This window comes from Perissodus microlepis, chromosome 5, assembly GCF_051167445.1.
Source record: "Perissodus microlepis isolate ML-2025 ecotype Zambia chromosome 5, ASM5116744v1, whole genome shotgun sequence".
In the NCBI taxonomy this organism is placed as follows: domain Eukaryota; kingdom Metazoa; phylum Chordata; class Actinopteri; order Cichliformes; family Cichlidae; genus Perissodus; species Perissodus microlepis.
This window is the reverse complement of record NC_140465.1, coordinates 25,767,040-25,787,378: the sequence shown is the minus strand read 5'-3', so window position 1 is coordinate 25,787,378 and position 20,339 is coordinate 25,767,040. Positions and strand designations below refer to the sequence as shown.

At 39.0% G+C, this 20,339-nt stretch overlaps 1 protein-coding gene across 1 annotated transcript; it reads right to left on the bottom strand.

Annotated features, from left to right (window-relative positions):
• Nucleotides 1-938: 938 nt before the first annotated feature.
• On the bottom strand, nucleotides 939-17,471 carry LOC146387445 (gamma-glutamyl hydrolase). Its single transcript, XM_084929058.1, has 10 exons — nucleotides 17,363-17,471; nucleotides 17,077-17,261; nucleotides 15,732-15,846; nucleotides 8,886-8,936; nucleotides 7,912-7,996; nucleotides 7,593-7,731; nucleotides 7,319-7,425; nucleotides 5,742-5,832; nucleotides 5,119-5,256; nucleotides 939-3,165 (listed from the first exon to the last, which is right to left on the bottom strand). The coding sequence occupies exons 2-10, from the start codon at nucleotides 17,189-17,191 to the stop codon at nucleotides 3,044-3,046; spliced, it is 963 nt and encodes a 320-aa protein (XP_084785184.1). The 5' UTR covers nucleotides 17,192-17,261; nucleotides 17,363-17,471; the 3' UTR covers nucleotides 939-3,043.
• Nucleotides 17,472-20,339: the final 2,868 nt, after the last annotated feature.

Here is a 20,339-nt window from a genome sequence, read left to right as displayed (position 1 = left end):
ATAAAAAGAAATGCTAGGAATTTGTTTTTAGATTAACAACGAACAGCCTTTAAATTAAGCACCACATAAAGTGTTTTAAATGAAATTATAATATTTTTGTTTATACTGGCTGTTGCCAACAGGATTTATGAAGGGTTTTCGATTAAAAATAAAGACATAATATCTTCAGCAAACATGATATTTAGGAAATGTGTTCATTGAGTGGGACAGTGGCCAGGTGGATTCTCTGCAACAACACAATGTGAATATCTTGATCCAGTGAGGAAATACTGCCCCACAAACATGAAAAAGTACATTGAAGTGGATGGGCTACAGGAGCAGAGGACTACATCAGTTTCCACTCCTGTCAGCAAAGAACAGAAACAATTTGAACTGGTTCATCCAAAACTGGAGTAAGATTAGAAATCATTACCTGGTCTAATAAGTCTGGGTTTGAACTGTGAAATTTGAAACATAAGGTCCAATTTTGGTGTGCACAACATATTAGCATAAATTCATTCTGCCTTGTATTGTGTACATTTCACTGTTGTGGCGGTTTGAATGTGGGGAATATTTTCTTACAAGACTTCTGCCCCTTAGTAGTATTTGAGAATTGTTTAAATGTCACAACCTACGTGAGCATTGTTGTTAGCCACATCCTTCCCTTTATGACAACGGTATACCCCTCTTCTTACAGTGGGATGGAAGACTGGCGTCATGAATATCCAGACAACAAATCTAGAGCAACTGCTCGGCATGAATCAAAATTTCTGAGGAAGGTTTCCAGCAAAAGGCTTCTTGTTGACCCATGCCTGATACAGTTTTCTGTGAGTGCATATGGGTGGTAGAATTTGTTTTTTTAACACTGGGGAAAAAAATCACTTTACAGTACTGGTTTTAAACATTGTTTCTCACCCCTTTATTTCATGACAAAACAATGACTCTTGGATAGACTGAAGTTTATTTAACTCCCTTTATTGTCTAATCATCTGACACATGGTACAACATACAAACAAGACAGCAACCTCCACCAATCGTACATTCAATACATGTATCAAAAGAAATTGAGATGACTAGCTAAATAGTAAACAAAATTTGGACAAGAATGAGCCTTTTTAATTTCATGTACTAGTTTTAGGAAATTTGCTGATGGGAAAGTTATGAAATCATACTATAACTTTTAAGAGTTCAGCAATTTTAAAATCCAAAATTCATGTACCATCTGTTTGATTATACTTTAATTGTATATTCCTACTAGCATAATTTAACCCCAGTTAATGTCAATAGAAATATTAAACCTGACAAAAACAACCTGCGAATCATCAGAGAAGCATCATTCTCAGTCAATGTTTTACAAAATATACCATTTCTTAGTAAAAAATAAAACACTTGGATGCACACCTATGTCCAAAACAATACAATCAAGGTGAGGGGAACTTGCAACAGATACTGATACTTTTTTTTTTTTTTTTTTAAGAATAAAGACGCTCTTAAAAAAAACTGAATACAGTGGTCCCTCGCTATAACGCGGTTCACAGATTTATTTATTTATTTTTGGCAATTTTGCATGCTTTTCTTTTTTTTTTAACAGCACATTGTGTTCTGCGTCCTGGCTGTAGACCATTGTCAATCAATCTTGTGCCGTGTTATATAAATTATATGTACTATGCGTGTACAGAATGCGTTCAGCTTGTCAAAGTTACACAAATCTTCGATCGCTAACAGTGCGACTCTGAAGTGCTGTACAGCATGTTTGTAAGTTTTCTCCCCAACAAACACAACAATGTCGACGAAACGTTTGGTACCGTCAAAGTCAATCACGGGTGCCTTAGGTTTCATTATATAATACTGGACTCATTTTTCTACGAAGGTTTGAACTTTGAGAGAGTTTAAACAAGAGAGAGAAGTGTGAAAATGTTCATGCCTGTCTGAGAAAAGTGTATAAAGTGTGTTGTGAGGGGTTTTACAGACTTAAAACATCTATAATAATTGTAAAAAATAAAGTTGGCTACTTCACGGATTTCACCTATCGGAGGTTATTTTTAGAACATAACTCCCGCGATAAACGAGGGACCACTGTACTTCAAAATGAGATCATAGTTAAAATATAATTTTTGATGACATATGCTGGATGACATGAATAAAAATATTAACTACACACTGATGTTAGAGGATGGGTTGCTGTAAATTATTGTATTGTATTATTGTAAAAACAGTTTGTTCATAACTGTCAATAATACTTCTCTAATAATAAACATCAACATGAAAAATTGGTGAGTCAGTGTTTATTGATCATGCCCATTTCTCTCTTTAGTCTTTGGTTATAAAATATATACTTAAATAATATCTTGAGTAAATACAAAGAAATTTGCATCTACTTGCTCTGTTAAGGTATCTACTCGTTTTTAAGTGCTGTAAGCTCAAAGAAATACATTGGGAAGAAGGAAAAATACATTGGAAGTTAGGAATTTACTGGTCCCAGACTTGGTTTATGCAAACGATTCAGATAAGACAATTACCTATATACCAAAAATGGGGTCTTAATAGATCCTAACCCCAAAGCAATGCTGTCAAAAAAATAAAGTAAAAGTACTAAATAAATGAAAATCAAACAAAAAAAGGTTAACAGTATACGTTAAGGATGCTGCGGGTGGCTTAAACACATTCTGGATTAAAAATTATCAGACTAGTAACTCACCCCTCCCCCCAAAAAACTGCAAGGTTTATTTGGATTAAAACCAGTGCTAACAACATGTCTTGAAAATACTGCAGGAGAAAAAAAAATACACTTGTTAAGCATTTCCTTTTTATTTTATGTTTTCTCTTAGCAGTTTTCCATATTAAATTAATTATTTGGGACTTTATTTGCATTCTGACATATTTTCTATTATCATTTATCACTACATTTTAATCACAGTTTCATTCCTGCATTTTGTCTGTGACTTGATTTCTTAGGCCACTGTATGTTGAAACTCTATCAAGTTTAAACCAGAAAATTAACCAAGATTTGACAAAATCTTGGACTAGGCTGTGACCAGGTATGGTTCATCTTCAGCACTGATCATCAATCAAAGTAATAATTCTGCACAAAGACAGCATCAAAGCCTCTGTAAACAGGAGAAAAGTTGTAAATGAGAGCTTTGTCTTCCTCATCAGGACTGGGGTAATGATGGTGGTTTTTCATGGCTGGAGGAGAAAAAGGAGGAAAGAAAAGACAACACAAAGTAGTGGAGTAGTTTAATAATACAGCAGAAAGGCTACTCTCTTTATAAAAAGTGCTGAATGACTGTTATGCATCAGCAATGACTTAAACATAAATTAACCATTTGCTGCATTAATTCACCAATTCCAAAATGTCTTACCACAACAAACATCTCAAATTTAATCACCAAGTTTAAAATTTCAGTGTTTTGCTCTGCATCAGAACTACTGTTTCTAGGCAATAACAGTGTTTGTTGAATGTACTTTTTTATATTAAAAAAATATATTTTTAAACACACAATATGATCAAATGCAATTTCAGTGATGGGATCTAGAAAATCAAATGATTAAAGTTTTAATTTTGAGAGGTATAAAACGAAATATACTGCTCAAAAAAACAAAACAAAGGACACTTTTTAAAATCAGTATTGCATCAAACTACCGACTACCATTTTTGATTTGCTGCAATGAAATTTCGGACTAGCATGCCGCATCATTTTTCCCTTTTTTCTGTGTTCGAATTCACCCGTCTATAAGTTGATAATTTTAATTTCCATCAAACAATGTAAGATCCTTTAATTCCTAACACACTACCCAATCCATACCAGTATAGCTATCAAACATATTTTTCCCCTATTGAGATCTGACATGTTTTCAAAGTTTCTTTAATTTTTTTCAGCAGTGCATAAAAGTGGCCGTAAATCATAAACATTTTTGGGGATCCTCTCAAACTAAAGCCAAATATCTGTGCTTCAGTGTTATCTTGGGATTGCCTTGGCCTCCAGTAACACTGTGGAATTTTGGAGTCATTTTTAAACAGGATACATCCTTCAATGCAAACATTAAAAAAAATATGTAGGACTGCTTTCTTCCATTTGCGCAATACCTCTAAAATTAGAAACATCCTATCGCAGAGAAAAACTAGTTCATGCATTTGCTACTTTCAAGCTGGACTACTGTAATTCTTTATTATCAGGATGTCCTGAAAACTCCCTGAAAAGCCTTCAGTTAATCAAAATGCTGCAGCGAGAGTACTGACAGGGATTGGCAAGAGAACATATTTCTCTTATATTGGCTTCTCTTCACTGGCTCCCTGTTAAAATCCTTCTTCTCACATACAAGGTCTTCTATAATCATGCCCCATCTTATCTTAAAGACCTTATAGTACAATATCCTCCCAGTAAAGCACTTCCCTCTCAGTCTGCAGGCTTACTTATGGTTCCTAGGATATTTAAAAGCAGAATGGGAGGTACAGCCTTCAGCTTTCAGGCCCCTCTTCTGTCTCAACCAGCTCCCAGCTTGAATTTGGGAGATAGACACCCTCTCTACTTTTAAGATTAGGGTTAAAATTTTCTTTTTTGACAACGCTTATAGTTAGCGCTGGATGAGGTGACCCTGAAGCTACCCTTCGTTGTGCTGCAATAAGACCTAGGCTTCCCATGATGCACAGAGCATTTCTCCTTCTCTCACCCCTTTTTCATTCACCATGTGTTTATACACCACTCTGCATTTAATTATTAGTTATTATTATTCTCTGGCTTTCTTCCAAAGCATGTTTTTTTGTCTCGTCTCCCTCCACTCACCCCCAACGTTGTGGCAGATGACTGAGCCTAGTTCTGCCAGTGGTTTCTTCCTGTTAAAAGGGGAGTTTTTCCTTCCCGCTGTTGCCAAGGTGCTTGCTCATAGGGGGGGTTGTCTGATTGTTAGGTTTCTCTCCATTATTGTCTTTACCTTACAATATTACCGCAAGTTCCTTGAGTAAACTCTTGTTGTGATTTTGTGCTGTATACTTTAAATAAAATTGAATTGAATCAAATCCTGATTATTTCATTTTCAAGTCTACTATAGTGATGTGTAGAGGCCAAATTATTAAAAACAAAATACGTGATTGTCCTAATATCTATAGGCTGGACTTGGATTGGACAGACTTTGTGTTACCTTCAGAAACAAAGAAGCTGGCAGTGTAGAAGCTGGCCCTTACAGCGGAGACAGAATGAATCATTCCTGGCTTATCTACCCACTCAAAAGGACTTTTCTCTGGATGCCATTGCACAGCATAAAATGGGTAATGGTTGGCTGAAAACAAGAGATATTATTAATATTGTTATTTCAAATCATTGTCATCAGCACAAACTTTTAAAAAAATAGGTTCATCAATACAAAATATGTCACAGCAAATTTAATTCCAATGTTGTTTCCCTAAAAACAAATTACGGCAGTGGTTCCCCAGCTTTTTTTTGCTAGCTAGGCCCCCCTGTTTTACAAGAATATCTGCCCACCCCACGGCTCTGCGCCCCCCACTTTGGAAACCACTGAATCATGGAGTGATCAATTATATTTAAAACAAGAAAAATATGAGTGACTGTCATCAGAGAGTTTTTCCTGTTGGACTGATCCAAGGTTTCTAGTTGTACAGTGGTGCTGCCATCTGGTGGATAGTTATGCCAAATTTCATGCTGACCTCAAAGTCAGATAATTTTTTTTGTGTGTTTAAGACAGCAGAATAGAATCCATTATGTAATGAATGGCATGGAAACTACAGGGTAGTTAATACATGTTACCTTCCATAGTAGAGATGAATTCTTTCTTTCCATCACTGTTAGTGGACAGGATCTTGTAAAACCTCCTGAGTTTGGCATTTCGACTGTAATTCTGTAAATGGAATTGTAAATGATAAATGGACTGGTTCTTATATAGTGCTTTTCTACTCTGAGCACTCAAAGCGCTGTACACAACTTGCCTCATTCACACAACCATTTTTTTTTTTTTTTTTAAATACCCTTTCTACGCAAGTGCTTTCTATCTAACATTCACATGCATTCATACTTAAGTGAATGCATCAGAAAGCAACTTGGGGTTAGTATCTTGCCCAAGGACATTTGGCACACAAACTGGAGCAGACGTGGAGGTTAGTAGTAGGTGACCTGCTCTACCACCTGAGGTACAGCCACCCTAAGTGGTTCAAAAACACCAATTATATATTAATAGATGGATTTCATAATAAAATAACAATGTTTTTTTATATTTTATCATTCACAATCTACTGTTTGAATATTTTACTGTATACAGTAACCATTTACTTTCTCCTGTTTGGCTACAGCAGGCAATGAGGTGTGTTTAGGGTGACTTTGTTAATTTGAGTTTCGATGAAACTGCCATATACAGGCATTTGTTTCTACACCTTTGTTTTGTTTGGGTTTACTGTGATAACCATCATGCAACATGTTTACAATAATACAGTTAAGTTATTTAATTTCACTTAATGTGTGTTAAAATCTAAGTAGTATTATCTTTTATGTTTAAGAAACGGTGATGTTGCTGAATTGCTTTTGTTTGGTTAGTTCTCACGATGACGACGACGCCGAGTGATCCTGTTACTGAATGCTGAATAAATCATCTGTAAACAAGAACTTGTCCGTGTGGTGGCTGACAGGAGCAACAATATCTGTCCACTTTTAGACTTGTTGAAAGACAAATGTGGAGCCTCATTCTGGACTTTCTGCAGACCTTTCATGTGCGTGTTTGCAATTTATTTCTAACAACACCAAAATTTGAGATACAAGCCAATAATTTATTTGGTCAAAAGAAGAGCAATTAGAGCACATGTTCAATCTCCATTTATATAAATTATATGTACTATGTGGAAGATGATGATTTCTTATCGGCACACATTCATGGAAGAAAAGCTTACATTTCAGCTCCTTTGTTGCTCAGGTGCACTGTCATGTTAGTATGCTAAAGTAGAAAACTAAACATAGTTTATGCTTATGTTTATTTTCCACCCATAAGTACTTGACCAGAAATTTGTAGTAATATCCAATTTCCCTGGGTAATTCATGTAAGATGGTATGCTTTTGGACAGTTTGAACAGTTTTCAAAGGTGTTTCAGGTGTTTCTTGATTTAAGTACGATGGTACTTATGAGACTGTATTTAAAAAAAAAAAACAAAAAAAAAAAACAAAAACAGAAAAAAACAAACAAACAAACAAAAAAAAACAGATCCCTTGCAACCTGTTCTACTTCCATTAACAGATTAGTATATAATAAACATTTTAAAAGTTTCAGAAAAAAAAAAATAAAACAAAAAACTTCACCTATGACAGGAAGAAAAGAAAAAAAAAGAAGAAGCAGAAATTACCTGCATGGATAGACTCCAACTGTGGAAGTTTGCAGTGATGTTTTCACTAGCCAAAGACCGCAGCAAATCTTTGGGAAAATTCCGGAATAATCGGCTAGATGGGGCCACTAGCGGATGGATACAGATTTGTGTCACAGAGAATGACATGGAGTATATTTTCATGGAATAAATATATAAAAATATGCTAATTTGAATGACTCTGAAAGAATGTAAGCCAACTTGTATCTAACCTGACAAAATAACCAAATGGAATAACAGAAAGTAACAGAAAAACCTGATGTGAGTGTCAGAGGTAGAGCCACAGCCTTGGTATCAGTAAGCGTGAGGAGGTTTTTGTTGGCAGTCAGGACAGTGAGCTGCTGGAAGCCCTGGCAGGTTCCCCAAATAGGGAAGTAGTCTCCAGCATCATTGCCCTGCAGGACCAAGGAGTGAATAAAGACAAGGTACCAATACATGAAGGCAATGGCCATTATTTTTAAGCCTAAATCTTTAGATAGATCTAAAATCTTTAGATAGCTCTAAAGATTTAGATATATAAAAAAATCTCAGGGTAGTCAGTCCTGATAGACAGTTAAACAAATCAAAACCCATACCTTCAGAGCCAAGTTGTAAAAGATCTTGGCAGCTCGACTGAACTGTGACGTCTGAAGATCTACATCTCCACCTGGCAACAACAACCTGAGGAGCCACAATTTAGACAAATAAGCTAGGAGGTGCTTCAATGGAATTGTGACTACCTTTTCAAATTTGTGTAAAAGCAATAAGTACAATGCCTTCAAGTGTAACTCTTAATATCTCATGTGTTAAAATTACAACCAGTAAGCATATAGAAATGTTAAAGCCAGACATTATAGATACTAGAACAAAGGTCTGAGTAACTTCTAACAAAACTGGATGGATGCAACTGATGTGCAGCAGTGAGAAAAAATTTTTAACACTTAAATGGTGTGCAGTTAAATCATGCCTTTTGAACATACAGCTAAGCTTCATATTTCTGTCTATTTCATTAGAATATACTTTTCATTCACCAAATCACATGCCAATAGAAAACGAGTCATTATCATGAAAACTAACTTGAGGTTCAGTGACTGTCAGGTTTGCCAACAACCTGTTCTCTATCATGCTTAGACTCTCCACCCTACATATGATGTGTGTAACAAGGGAAAGATCCCCACAGCGCAGCTGATGTATACTTGTTAAGGCACAGCACATGTGGTGGTCTAATAACATGAATTGACATTGTAGCTATTAAAGCACTATGTGCCTGTAGCGTCTTTGGTTAACCTTGAGTGGAATATCTTTCTAAACGGCCTGGAGTCAGAAAGATATTCTCTCCACTCAGAGAACCTTGGTTACAAGGTAATCAACCAATCTACAACCTGAGCCTTGACCACCCTCTGAAGCTTATGAGCCAATCCAATAACCTATGTTGCTGCAATATAACATAAAGAAAGCTTGCAGTACAAATTAAGTGTAAATAAAGACAATATCTGTTTAAGACCTACGATTACACCTTATTCGAACTACAACAAAATGCATTCAGTATGAAAGACAACAGTCAACTTACCCGTTTATTGAGTTAAATATCTTGGCGTACTCTTCTTCTGTGCGATTGATTCTGTTAAAAAAAAAATAAAGAAAACAAGCAAATGTAAGAAGTAAAATCCTTGCCTATGAAGGAAAATCAAATTAGTTATTAATCACATTTGAGGAACACTACTCTTATGAGACAAGTCATTTTGTCAGGTTTAAAATTATAGATAAAAAAAAATAATAATAAACCTACAAATAAAAAGCAAACCTGAAAAATAAAGAAACGTTACAGAAGACTCTCCAATCCCAATTCACTCCATAAACATTTGAAGCATTACATATTTTGTTTTCTAGAATTTTGCCTGTAGATACCACGATGATAGATTTTAAATTAAATACACACAGACAAACACAGCACAGACTTTTTGGCTTTAATTTAAGAGTTTCACAAAAAGTAATGCATTAAATGCTTAGGAATTATAGTTATATTTATATATCCTGATCAGGCATAACATTAAGACCACCTGTGTAATTGTGTTGCCCCCCCCCCCCCCCCCTTTTTGCTGTCAAAAGAGCCTAGACTCAACAAAGCATGGACTCAACTCCTGAATGTGCTATGATATCTGGCACCAAGATGTTAGTAACAAGTCCTGTTAAGTCCTGTAAGTTGGAGGTTGGGGCTCCCTGGATTGGATTTGTTTGTCTAGTTTGTCCCACAGCTGCTTTATTGAATTTAGATGTGGGGAATTTGAAGACCCGGTCAGTATCTCAAAGTCATTGTTGTGCTCCTCAAACCATTCCTGAACCATTTTTGTTTCGTGACAGTGCGCATTATCTTGGTGAAAAAGTTAATAGCTATCAGGGAATACAGTTTCCATCAAAGGGTCTACATGGTCTGAAACAATCCAAATTTATTTATAAAGCACTTTAAAATACCCAGCAAGGGACCAAAGGGCTGTACAGTAAATAACTTAAACAATGCAATGTTAACAATGCTTAGGTAGTTGGTATGTGCCCAAGTAGCATCCACATGGACCCAAGATTTCCCAGCAGAATATCACCCAAAGCATCACACTGCCTCTGCCAGCTTGTTTAATATGCTTTTGGGCCTTTCGTTGACACGTAAACTGTATTTTGGATCACTGAAAACTGAGATTCTTGAAAACTCCTGCCAGGGTGGAATTTTCAAAAAGTCACTTTTTGCATTTATCTGTGGACGAGCAAAACGGAGATTTAGTCACGCAACGTCAAAGGTGTGCGCCACATTATTATTTACGTGAGATGAATTTCTACAATGGCAGATAAAGACAAAAATACTGTTGCTGTTACTATCTGTAGTTTTTACACGCTTACATATACACACGCAGTTACTGTCCCTGCATTTAGAAAGACAGAGCTCTCAGAGTGAACTTCGGACATTCAACATTCAACACAGACGCTCTCACAACCCAAATTCTGACGTCGTCGTCGGTTTTGAATAAATTTAAGTTTTTAAAAATAAATTTATGTATGATGTATGCATTTTTTCCCATTCCTAAGTTGTGAGTCTACACAAGCCATATCTCAGAGCGCTGAGAGTTATGATTATGAATCAGACTAATGTAAAATTTTCAGTTTATTTCTTTATTGAATAAACTCTGGCCAAGAGAGCCAGTGAGACAAAATCCAAAATACTGTCTTTAGTTATTAACATTTGAAATAATAAAGCCACTTGAAAAGTATCACAAAATTAGCTGCCTTTCCAGGAAAAACACAAAAACTTTTCAGAAGTACAAAACCCTGTTTATGCTTTCCCTCCCAGGCTTCTAGACTTCTGATTGGCCAACATTTCTTCATGGTTAGGATTTGGCATGTTTTTGACAGCATTTGACTTCGTTTTTTGCATTTAGTTGTGGAAGGAAAATTTTTTTTGAAACTGCACGTGTGGACGGGATTTTCTTTTCTTTTCTTTTAACAAAAATGGAAAATCTCTGTTTTCAAATATACCCATGTACGTGTGGACGCAGCCTTAAATAACAGAAAACAAAACCATCTTTACGGTGTAATTATTTTACATTTCACTTTTTTTTTTTTTAAACTGTGCAAGAATATTCAACGTGCCTCTCTGTGCAAAATGGATTTAAAAACATAAACAACTGTGGGATACTGTTTGTCCGTGATTTATACACGGGGAACAATTTGTGGCAGGATCAGCCTGATATTATTTGTATCCCACTGTAACTTTACTGTATAAAGAGCTAACATACCCAATATTTCAGGAGTTGTTAGTCATTATAAGAAGTGTTTGTGAACTAAAAATCAAGAATGTGGGATACTGTTTGCCCGTGAAACAAATTCTGTCGGGGATACCTACCTTGGCACCACCGTTGTGCAGGTGAAGCCAAAGGCAAGATATGCTTCATTGTATTTTCTAGTCTTTGGCTTGGAAGGAAGTTGGTTTGGAAGCATATTTGGCGGTGCTTCATCTTCTGCTTTGCGTTTGTGTGGGAACCCTGTCAAAAACATGTGCATTACACTAGCAGTGTCCAAGAATTCTTTTTTCATTTTTTTTTAATCCATACCATGCCCCCCAGTTCGGGAATCACTGCCCTAGCAGGTGCCATAATGAAGAGATAATCAGTCTTATTTACTTATGTTAGTGGTCATAATATTATGTCTAATTGGTGCAATACAATTCTTTAAACAGATATGCAAGATACTGCGAAAGCAACCCAGATGTATCATGGGGTAAAAAAACTGGGATACTCTTCAATGACCTGGTCAGTCACCTGTCAGCCCAACAGAGCATACCTTTAAATTACTGCAGACAAACTCAAGGCAGAGAGAGCCACAAACAAGCAACAACTGAAAGCAGCTACAATTAGATGACGTCAGGATGGAGCATACTGATACTATTGTTTTATTATAACAATGTGCCCAAAACCTTAAATGCTACAAAGAGAAATAAATGGGAAAAAAATTTTTTTTTATATATATATATATATATATATATATATATATATATATATATATATATATATATATATATATATATATATATATATATATATATATATAGATATATATATATATATATATAGAATTCAACTTTATTGTCATTGCACATGCACAGGGCAACGAAATGCAGTTTGCATCCATCCAGAAGTGCTTTAGTGATATAGATATATTACAATATATATTAGCAATAATATAGATATGTAAGTATATTACAGAAATGGGTCTATGTTATAATGTACACGGTATGAAGTATGTTGTGAATATTCTATAACTATAGGTATGTATAGGCTGTAGTGAGTACAAGCTATGTACAGGCTATGAACAGGATATAAATATGAAAAACTATACAGAATATGAAATAAATAACTTTACAGAAATCTGAGATATACAGTTATACAGAAATGGGAACTATGCAAGTTGTAAACAGTTGTAGGGTTAAAAATTATCGTATGTACAGAATGATTATTTACAGAGCTATACAGTAGTGCAGTTAAGATAAATTAGATATGTGGATAATTTCTACAGTATCTATATAAAGTCCTAGTGGTTGTGAGTGGTGGTTCAGTCCATGTTATTATTGTGTGTTTGAGGGTACAGTTGTCCATTGTGGGTGTGTGTATGTTCAGTCCATGTGTTAACGTGGGTCAGATGTCAGGAGGCAGAGTTCAGGAGTCTGACAGCTGTGGGGAAGAAGCTGTTCCGGTACCTGGTGGTCTTAGTCCGGAGGCTCCTGTAGCGCCTCCCAGAGGGCAGGAGGGTGAAGAGTCCATGTGATGGGTGACTGGGGTCTCTGATGATTTTCCCAGCCCTTTTCAGACACCGCTTCCTGTAGATGTCTTTTATGGCAGGAAGTGGTGCTCCGGCGATGCGCTGGGCAGTTTTCACGACCCTCTGCAACGCCTTCCGGTCCGAGGCAGAGCAGTTCCCGTGCCAGACTGTTATACAGTTGGTCAGGATGCTCTCGATGGTGCAACGATAGAAGTTCACCAGGATGTCTGAGGACAGGTGGTTCTTCCTCAGAGTCCTCAAGAAGAAGAGGCGCTGGTGAGCCTTCTTGACCAGCTTGGAGCAGTTGGTCGTCCAGGTGAGATCCTCGGAGATGTGGACTCCCAGGAACTTGAAGCTGCTCACACGCTCCACAGCCGTCCCCTTAATGTGGATGGGTGGATGTGGGTCAGCATTCCTCCTGTAGTCCACGATGAGCTCCTTGGTCTTCTCGGTGTTAAGCAGCAGGTTGTTTGTGTCGCACCACTCAGCCAGACGATCCACCTCCTCCCTGTAGGCGGCCTCATCGTTGTCACTGATGTGGCCAATCACCGTGGTGTCATCTGCAAACTTAATGATGGTGTTGGAACCATCAGCAGGTCTGCAGTCGTGGGTGAAGAGGGAGTAGAGGAAGGGGCTCATCACACAGCCTTGTGGTACACCGGTGTTCATTGTGATGGTAGATGAGCAGTGGTTATCCAGCCGGACATGTTGGGGGCGGTTGGTCAGGAAGTCCAGTAACCATTTGCAGATGAGGGAACTGATGCCCAGGTCTGTCAGTTTCCTGATGAGTTGTGAGGGGTGGATTGTATTGAACGCTGAACTGAAGTCTATAAACAGCATTCTGGCGTAGGTGTTGTTGTTGTCCAGGTGTGAGAGGACAGAGTGCAGTGCGATGGAGACTGCATCCTCTGTGCTCCTGTTCTGGCGGTATGCGAATTGGTGGGGGTCCAGGGTGGGGGGGAGACAGGATTTGAAGTGTGCTAGGACCAGCTGCTCTAAGCACTTAGTGATGATGGGGGTGAGTGCTACTGGGCGGTAGTCATTGAGGCAAGATGGGTTGGAGTTTTTGGGTATCGGGACGATGGAGGTGGATTTGAAGCAGGCCGGTACCACAGCGTGGGCCAAGGACAGGTTGAATATGTCTGTCAGCACTCCTGCAAGCTCCCCAGAACATGCTCTGAGAACACGCCCGGGTATGCCATCAGGGCCTGCAGCCTTCTGGACATTGATCCTGCTCAGCACCGCTCCTACATCGGTGGGGGAGAGAGTCAGAGGTTGGTGGTCTGGCGTCACGTCTGCTTTGGTTGTGGTTGTGGGGTTCCCTCGCTCAAAACGAGCATAAAAGTTGTTGAGCTCGTTGAGGAAGGAGACATCAGAGGATGCGGGGGAGGGTTTGGTGGTCCTGTAGTCTGTGATGGTCCGGAGTCCTTGCCACATGCGTCGGGGGTTGGAGTTGGAGAAGTGTTCTTCTACCTTCTTTTTGTAATGGTGTTTGGCTTTTTTGATGCCCTTCTTTAGATTATCCCTGGCTGTGCTGTAGGCGTGTGCATCTCCTGACCTAAAGGCGGTGTTGCGGGCCTTCAGGAGGAGACGAACATCCCGGTTCATCCAAGGCTTCTGGTTGGGGTACATGGTGATCCGTTTCTGGGTGGTGACACTGTCTGTGGTTTTGGAGATGTAATCCAGTACAGATGAGGCGTACTGGTCCAGGTCTGTGTGGGTGAACGTATTCCAGTCTGTGTTTTTAAATCTGTCCTGGAGCACTGCGTCTGTCCCCTCTGGCCACACTTTAATTGTCCTCACAGCAGGTTTCACACGTTGGATGAGTGGTGAATACCGAGGTGTGAGGAACAGGGAGAGATGGTCCGATTGTCCAATGTGGGGGAGGGGTGTGGCTTTGTAGGCTCCAGCCAGATTGGAATACACATGGTCTAAAGTCTTGTCTCCTCTGGTGTGGCAGGAGACATGTTGGTGGAATCTGGGGAGGACTGTCTTTAAGTTGGTGTGGTTGAAGTCGCCAGCAACAATAAAAGCAGCCTCGGGGTGTTTATTCTGGTGTTTGTTAATGGCTGCAGAAAGTTCTTTCATGGCCAACCTAGCATTAGCGTCGGGGGGGTATATACACGGCAGTGAGTATGATCGAAGTGAGTTCTCTGGGGAGATAATAAGGTCTGCATTTGACCATTAAAAACTCCGCATTAGGTGAGCAGTGACTCTCAGTAGTAGTGGAGTTCATGCACCAAGCATTGTTAATATAAATGCACAAACCTCCACCTTTGGTCTTGCCGGAGTCATCTGCTAGCCTGTCGGCTCGGTGTGTGTGGCGTCCTGCTAACTCGATAGCATTGTCCGGGCAGCTGTTGTTCAACCATGTTTCGGTGAAAAACATGACATTTGAGTCCATAATCCGTCTGTTGTTAGTGATGGAGAGCCGTATCTCATCCATTTTGTTTGCCAGAGAACGGACATTGGCGAGGAAAATACTGGGTAAAGGCAGCCGGTGTGGTGTTAGCTTTAGCTTAGCCCGTAGCCCTCCGCGCCTACCTCGCCTTTGTTTACGATCTCGGCGCCGTCTGCGTGCACTTCCGCCCAGCCGGGGAGAGTGGGCAGCCTCCGGTGTTCTGGAGATCTCTGGGATGAGTCGGAGATCGTCGATAAAACTGTTGGAGTTATGAGTCCAGATGTCCAGAAGCTCTTGTCTGCTGTAGGTCAGCAACGCACAGCAATTCTGGACGAATAATCCGGTTAAAAGTAGATAAAAAAACCGCAAAATAGCAGATTCTGGAGAGACACTGAGCCTCGCGTTGTTCACGCGCCGCCATCTTGGAATCACGATATATATATATATATCTCATTGCCTGCTCTAGCACACGTGCCACTAATACCATAGACACAATAAGTTGTCTGGTCAAGTAATGAATTTTCGTTTTGTATGCAAATCATATGTGAATTGTATGAGTGCTTCAAGGGGTGCTGAAAGAGACAGAGTAAATGCATATAAGAAATACACAGCAAACACAGAGAGGTCAAGGAGGGACCTGATGACCACAGGTTGGTCTTGGTGCAAACAAGTATTATTAAGGATAATTTCCTTAAACTCATCTAACTTTCTTACCGAATAGGTACAACCCTGGCCCCAGCAGCCTCTAGGTATTTGACATAGGAGGCAGCTATGTAAGAAGACCCACGAGCAAACTGGTCCCATGGAAGGTTTTCCTGTGCCAACACACCTAGCAAGAACATAAGACACATGATATAGCAGATATAACGAGGAAGAAGAAAAACAGTTAAGCAGAAACAAAAGTGAAAATGTTGTTTAACCATGGTTAAAGTTAAAAAGTTCACTAAAAGGACAGATTTAGACAGGACTGTCATACTAAAAATGCCTAAAAAATTAAAATAAAACAACCCACCAAGGAGTCACTTTTCCTAATTTCTTTTCTGTGTACATAGTTGAAAGTGAACAAAGTAACAAATTTTGCATAGTATGACGCTTCATTCTGGGCTATCCTTTTTAAAAGAACACACTTTGAGTATTGTAAAATTAGATTAATATGGCCTTTATCAAAAACAACCAATTCAGTTACTAATGAAGTGAGATAATCTAATGAGTAAGCAGAACAATACTATTAAACTATAAATTAAAAGAAGAAAAGAGAGAAGCTAAGGGGTGGAAGTGAAAGCAGTGGGAGCAGCAGTCAACAGTTCGTTGAGACCTCAAATTCATTTCTTTTTGGGCACAGATATTCAAATGCCCCTGTGAACGCCAGTTGTTGGTTATCTTCTTTATCTGAACATCGCTCAAATTTATCTGTGAATCGTGATATGATTTTATTCTTTCAAATGTAGCCAAAGCTGAAGTTATTGTTAGACTTAAAATCTTGTGTCTATCCAGCTACTTCCTCTAATTGAAATCTGAGTTGAATTGAATTTAGCAATGAAACAGGTTGGGTGCATTACAGCAAAATTAGGTTCTCTGGCAAAGTGCAACATTAAAACTTGTTGATCCGAAACATAGCATAGCCTAAATTAAAGGACAAGTCAAAAATACGTTCCAAGTGAGGTTAAAAGCAATAGATTAAATATAATCTATTTTCTTATGGTTATTGATAGCATTAACACCATTAAACTTAAGAATGAACAACATATAATGAAAATGGGACTTGCACTGATTTTTCCCCAAATATTGGACCATGGCAATAAACACAAAGCAGACATCTTGAGAAGACAACCAAAAGTCTATGATCAAAAACATAATAATATCTCAATATAACAGCGCGTAAACCAATCCACAGGGAAGACATCCCCTTCCTCACTCACCCCCCAATCCGTGTAACACACCTTTTCTCGAACGTTCCAGACGAGAATTACATAAGACCCTTCAACTATCCACGTGTATAACCGACTTCTACGGGGACCAGTACTTACTAAATACAACCGTTCATGTGACCACATCTTACCGATAATTGGTCGGTAATTGAGCTGCTGGCGGGTTCTTCCTACAGCACACAGAGCGGGTGAGCACCAGAGGCAGGCGGTCAGCACCGCGAAGATTGCTGCAGCTGTTCGAGGCATTCAAAACACCGCGCACAATTCCTAACACAAAACCGCTGGAGGGGGCAATCAATGTCAGCTGGATTGCAGGCTGGAAATGAAAGATTACAAAAGTTTGTTGCTGTTTTGCCTGTTAAAATAACAAACAGCTGCCAAAAAGGTTAAAGCGTTCATTAAAATGAGCAAAATTACAATGAAGCAATCCCAGAAATGATGCCGTCCTCCGGGTGCTGATGCTGTGCTCCAGGAGGTCGTCCGGCTTCTCTCGCAGTCCTCCTACTTTCCTCGGTCTGTATTCTGAGGTGTTCCGACTATCAAGTAAGTCACGTGTGGCACTCGCCTGCAAAGAGCAACGTCATCCTGAGTAGCCTCCTCCTTTCTGGTGCGTCCCCATTAAAAAGACAGAGATAGCGCGATCAGACGGCATCGTCAGACTCCTCCTCTACACAGGTACAGCTAAATACTGGGCGTGGGGGTTTTAACAAAGAGAAACACTGAGCACGCATGAGTCAGCTAAGACAAAATAGATTGCAGAATAACAGAGATGATTATAATTAAATGCAAAGTCCCCCGAAAGCATGTGGAAGTGTGACCCACAAAATGCAATTTCAGAAAAAAGGCAGAGGAAAACGTTTAGGAGAAGTAATAAGAGTTATAACAATGATAATAATAATAATAATAATAATAATAATAATAATAATAATAATAATATCCCCAAAGTTTGATTCTGTTCATCTGGATGCAGCGTTTTCAGTGGGAGAAACGTTTTGTCACTCATCCAAGCAACTTCTTCAGTCTCAGCTGACTGCAGGTTTCCCCAATCTTATAAACAGTGCATTTGCATAATGACTGAAACCAGCCCACTGAAGGAACAATGGGCCATTGATTAACAACCACTGATCAAAGTTCATTGATCAAAGCCCACTGATCAATGGCCCTTAGTACCATTTACAGAGAGTTGGGGAATGGCTGCAATCACAGCATTGTAAGATGGCAAAAGGTGTACCCTTAGGCCCCCTCCTCGATTCAAAGATGGTCTTTCCCTTTTGACTTAAATGGCCTCCTCTACTCCTCGCTCAAACTAGCGTTCCTCCCTGTCCAGAATGTGTACATCCTCATCCTTGAAAGAGTGTCCACTGGCCTGTAGGTTTAAATATACTGTGGAGTCCTGGCCTGACGAGGTGAAAAAATAATAATAATTAAATAATAATAAATAATAATAATGATTATAAAAGGAAAATGATAAAACAGATAAATCCACTCACAACAATTCTTGTTTTTATCCTTAGAGCCTCAGTGTGTCAAACCCTTCCAGTGGCTACACCTGCTTGACCTCCACCACTACCAACAGAGAAGGCACAGAGCCACACCGGTAGATCCTTCTACTGACTGATAATTGACCACAGGGAGTTTTACATCAACAAGCTGATTTATCAGAAACCTCCCTGACCTACCTTCGCCTTTTGTACCATATCCCACCACACCCAACAGCGATGTGGAGACCCTTCAGCTGTCCCTCATATGGTTGAAGTGGAGGGCTCCAATTGACTCCATGCAAAAAAAGAAGGATGATGAGTCTCTTCAAAAATGTTATATTCAACTGAGTTCAGTGTTCACTACAGACATTACGACTGACCGCCCTGTAGACCTGAGCAATGAGATTACTACCTCAGAAACCCACGTGAGAAACAGTTTTTTCATAATCTCTGAGGGGAGATGGCCTCAGAGATTAGTTGTATTTCTTGGAAAGAGGCCAACTAGAGGAGGTCAGGCATCATGTTGTTCATGTTAAGATCAACCTCAAAGTCTAGCAGAAGGAAAAGGAGAAAATGAAAATGAAAAAAAAAACTCCACATGGCAGCCCTAACCAAGCGTCAAGCTCCTGGCTGGAGAAGAAAACAGAATGATTTGACCCAAACATCTGAGCTAAGGACTGCTCCAACACAGACAACACTGTTGATTACAAGGATGGCAAAGCTGGGGGGAGGCACAGGACAAACTCGAACCGACTCTGCCTCAGGTGACTCCTTAAGTTGATAGCACCACACCCACAGCACACACAGGTGATAGCATATAGCCTATGTTCACACTTATAAGCTATTCCCTACCTTAAAGACAAATTCGGTCTCTCTAACTCCTCCACAGGTCCGTTTTCACTCTGTCCGGCCGTCAGGACACACAGTATGAGAAAGTTTTACTTTATCACTTGCATGTAATAATTGAATTAGAGGAAATCTAAATTTAAATATGCATTTCGCCTTTTGCCTGCTTTCAGACATTTTTAATAAGCTATGATTTATTGTGCTGGGGTATCAGATTATTTTGACCTCTGAGGACCTCAATGTAGTTAAACCTGGAGGGTTTGAGCCTCTCTCTCTCCCTCTCTCTCTCTCTCTCTCTCTCTCTCTCTCTCTCTCTCTCTCTCACACACACACACACACACACACACATTTTTGACCCCAGTCAACTATTATTGTCTTATCAATGTAGACTCACAGCTGATAAGATAAGTGACCTATTTAGGAGGCAAAAAAAAAGATCCACCACATACACTAGGGTAGTTAGATTTTACTAAAATTAACTAAACAATTTATAGAGGATATATTCATAGTTTTAATATATGTTACTTTGGTAAAAAAAAAAAAAAAAATCTGTTATCACAGCTTACATGATGAGGGTTTGATGCACATGTTTACTGAGAGTTTAGATGTCTACAAGACTATGAGACAACCACTTTCCAAAGGTTCAGTATTTTAATTGTAATACCTATACTGAGTTTCTTTAAATTTTGCCTGTGTGTGCCCTCCATAGCATAATCGTTAAAAAAAACACAAAAACAAAGCATTTACAGACTAACTGAAAACAGCAAAGTTAAAGCAGAAATAGCTAGACAAACTAATTACAAAATGCACACACACCCATTGAGAGCAATTGTACCCTTATTCTTTATACCTCTATGGGAGAAGATGGGGACTTTGAGAAACAATACTACAAACTCTTTGCTTTACTATAACAAGTTTGTTTGAGTGAGAACATAAATGTGCAGCTAACACACACACACACACACACACTTGAACATTTTTGATGTATCAAAATCTGGTCGTTGTGTGTGAGGAATGACCTGTGTTTAGGTACGACTTTATTGCGACAGAGCAGCAAGGTGTGATAG

Coding starts and splice junctions, on each gene's coding strand:
- LOC146387445 (XM_084929058.1), bottom strand. CDS start 17,191: ATGCCTCGAACAGCTGCAGCAATCTTCGCGGTGCTGACCGCCTGCCTC. Junction 7,997..8,885: donor ATATTTAACTCAATAAACGG/GTAAGTTGACTG, acceptor GTGGCTCCTCAG/GTTGTTGTTGCCAGGTGGAG. Junction 3,166..5,118: donor CAGCTTCTTTGTTTCTGAAG/GTAACACAAAGT, acceptor TTTCTCCTCCAG/CCATGAAAAACCACCATCAT.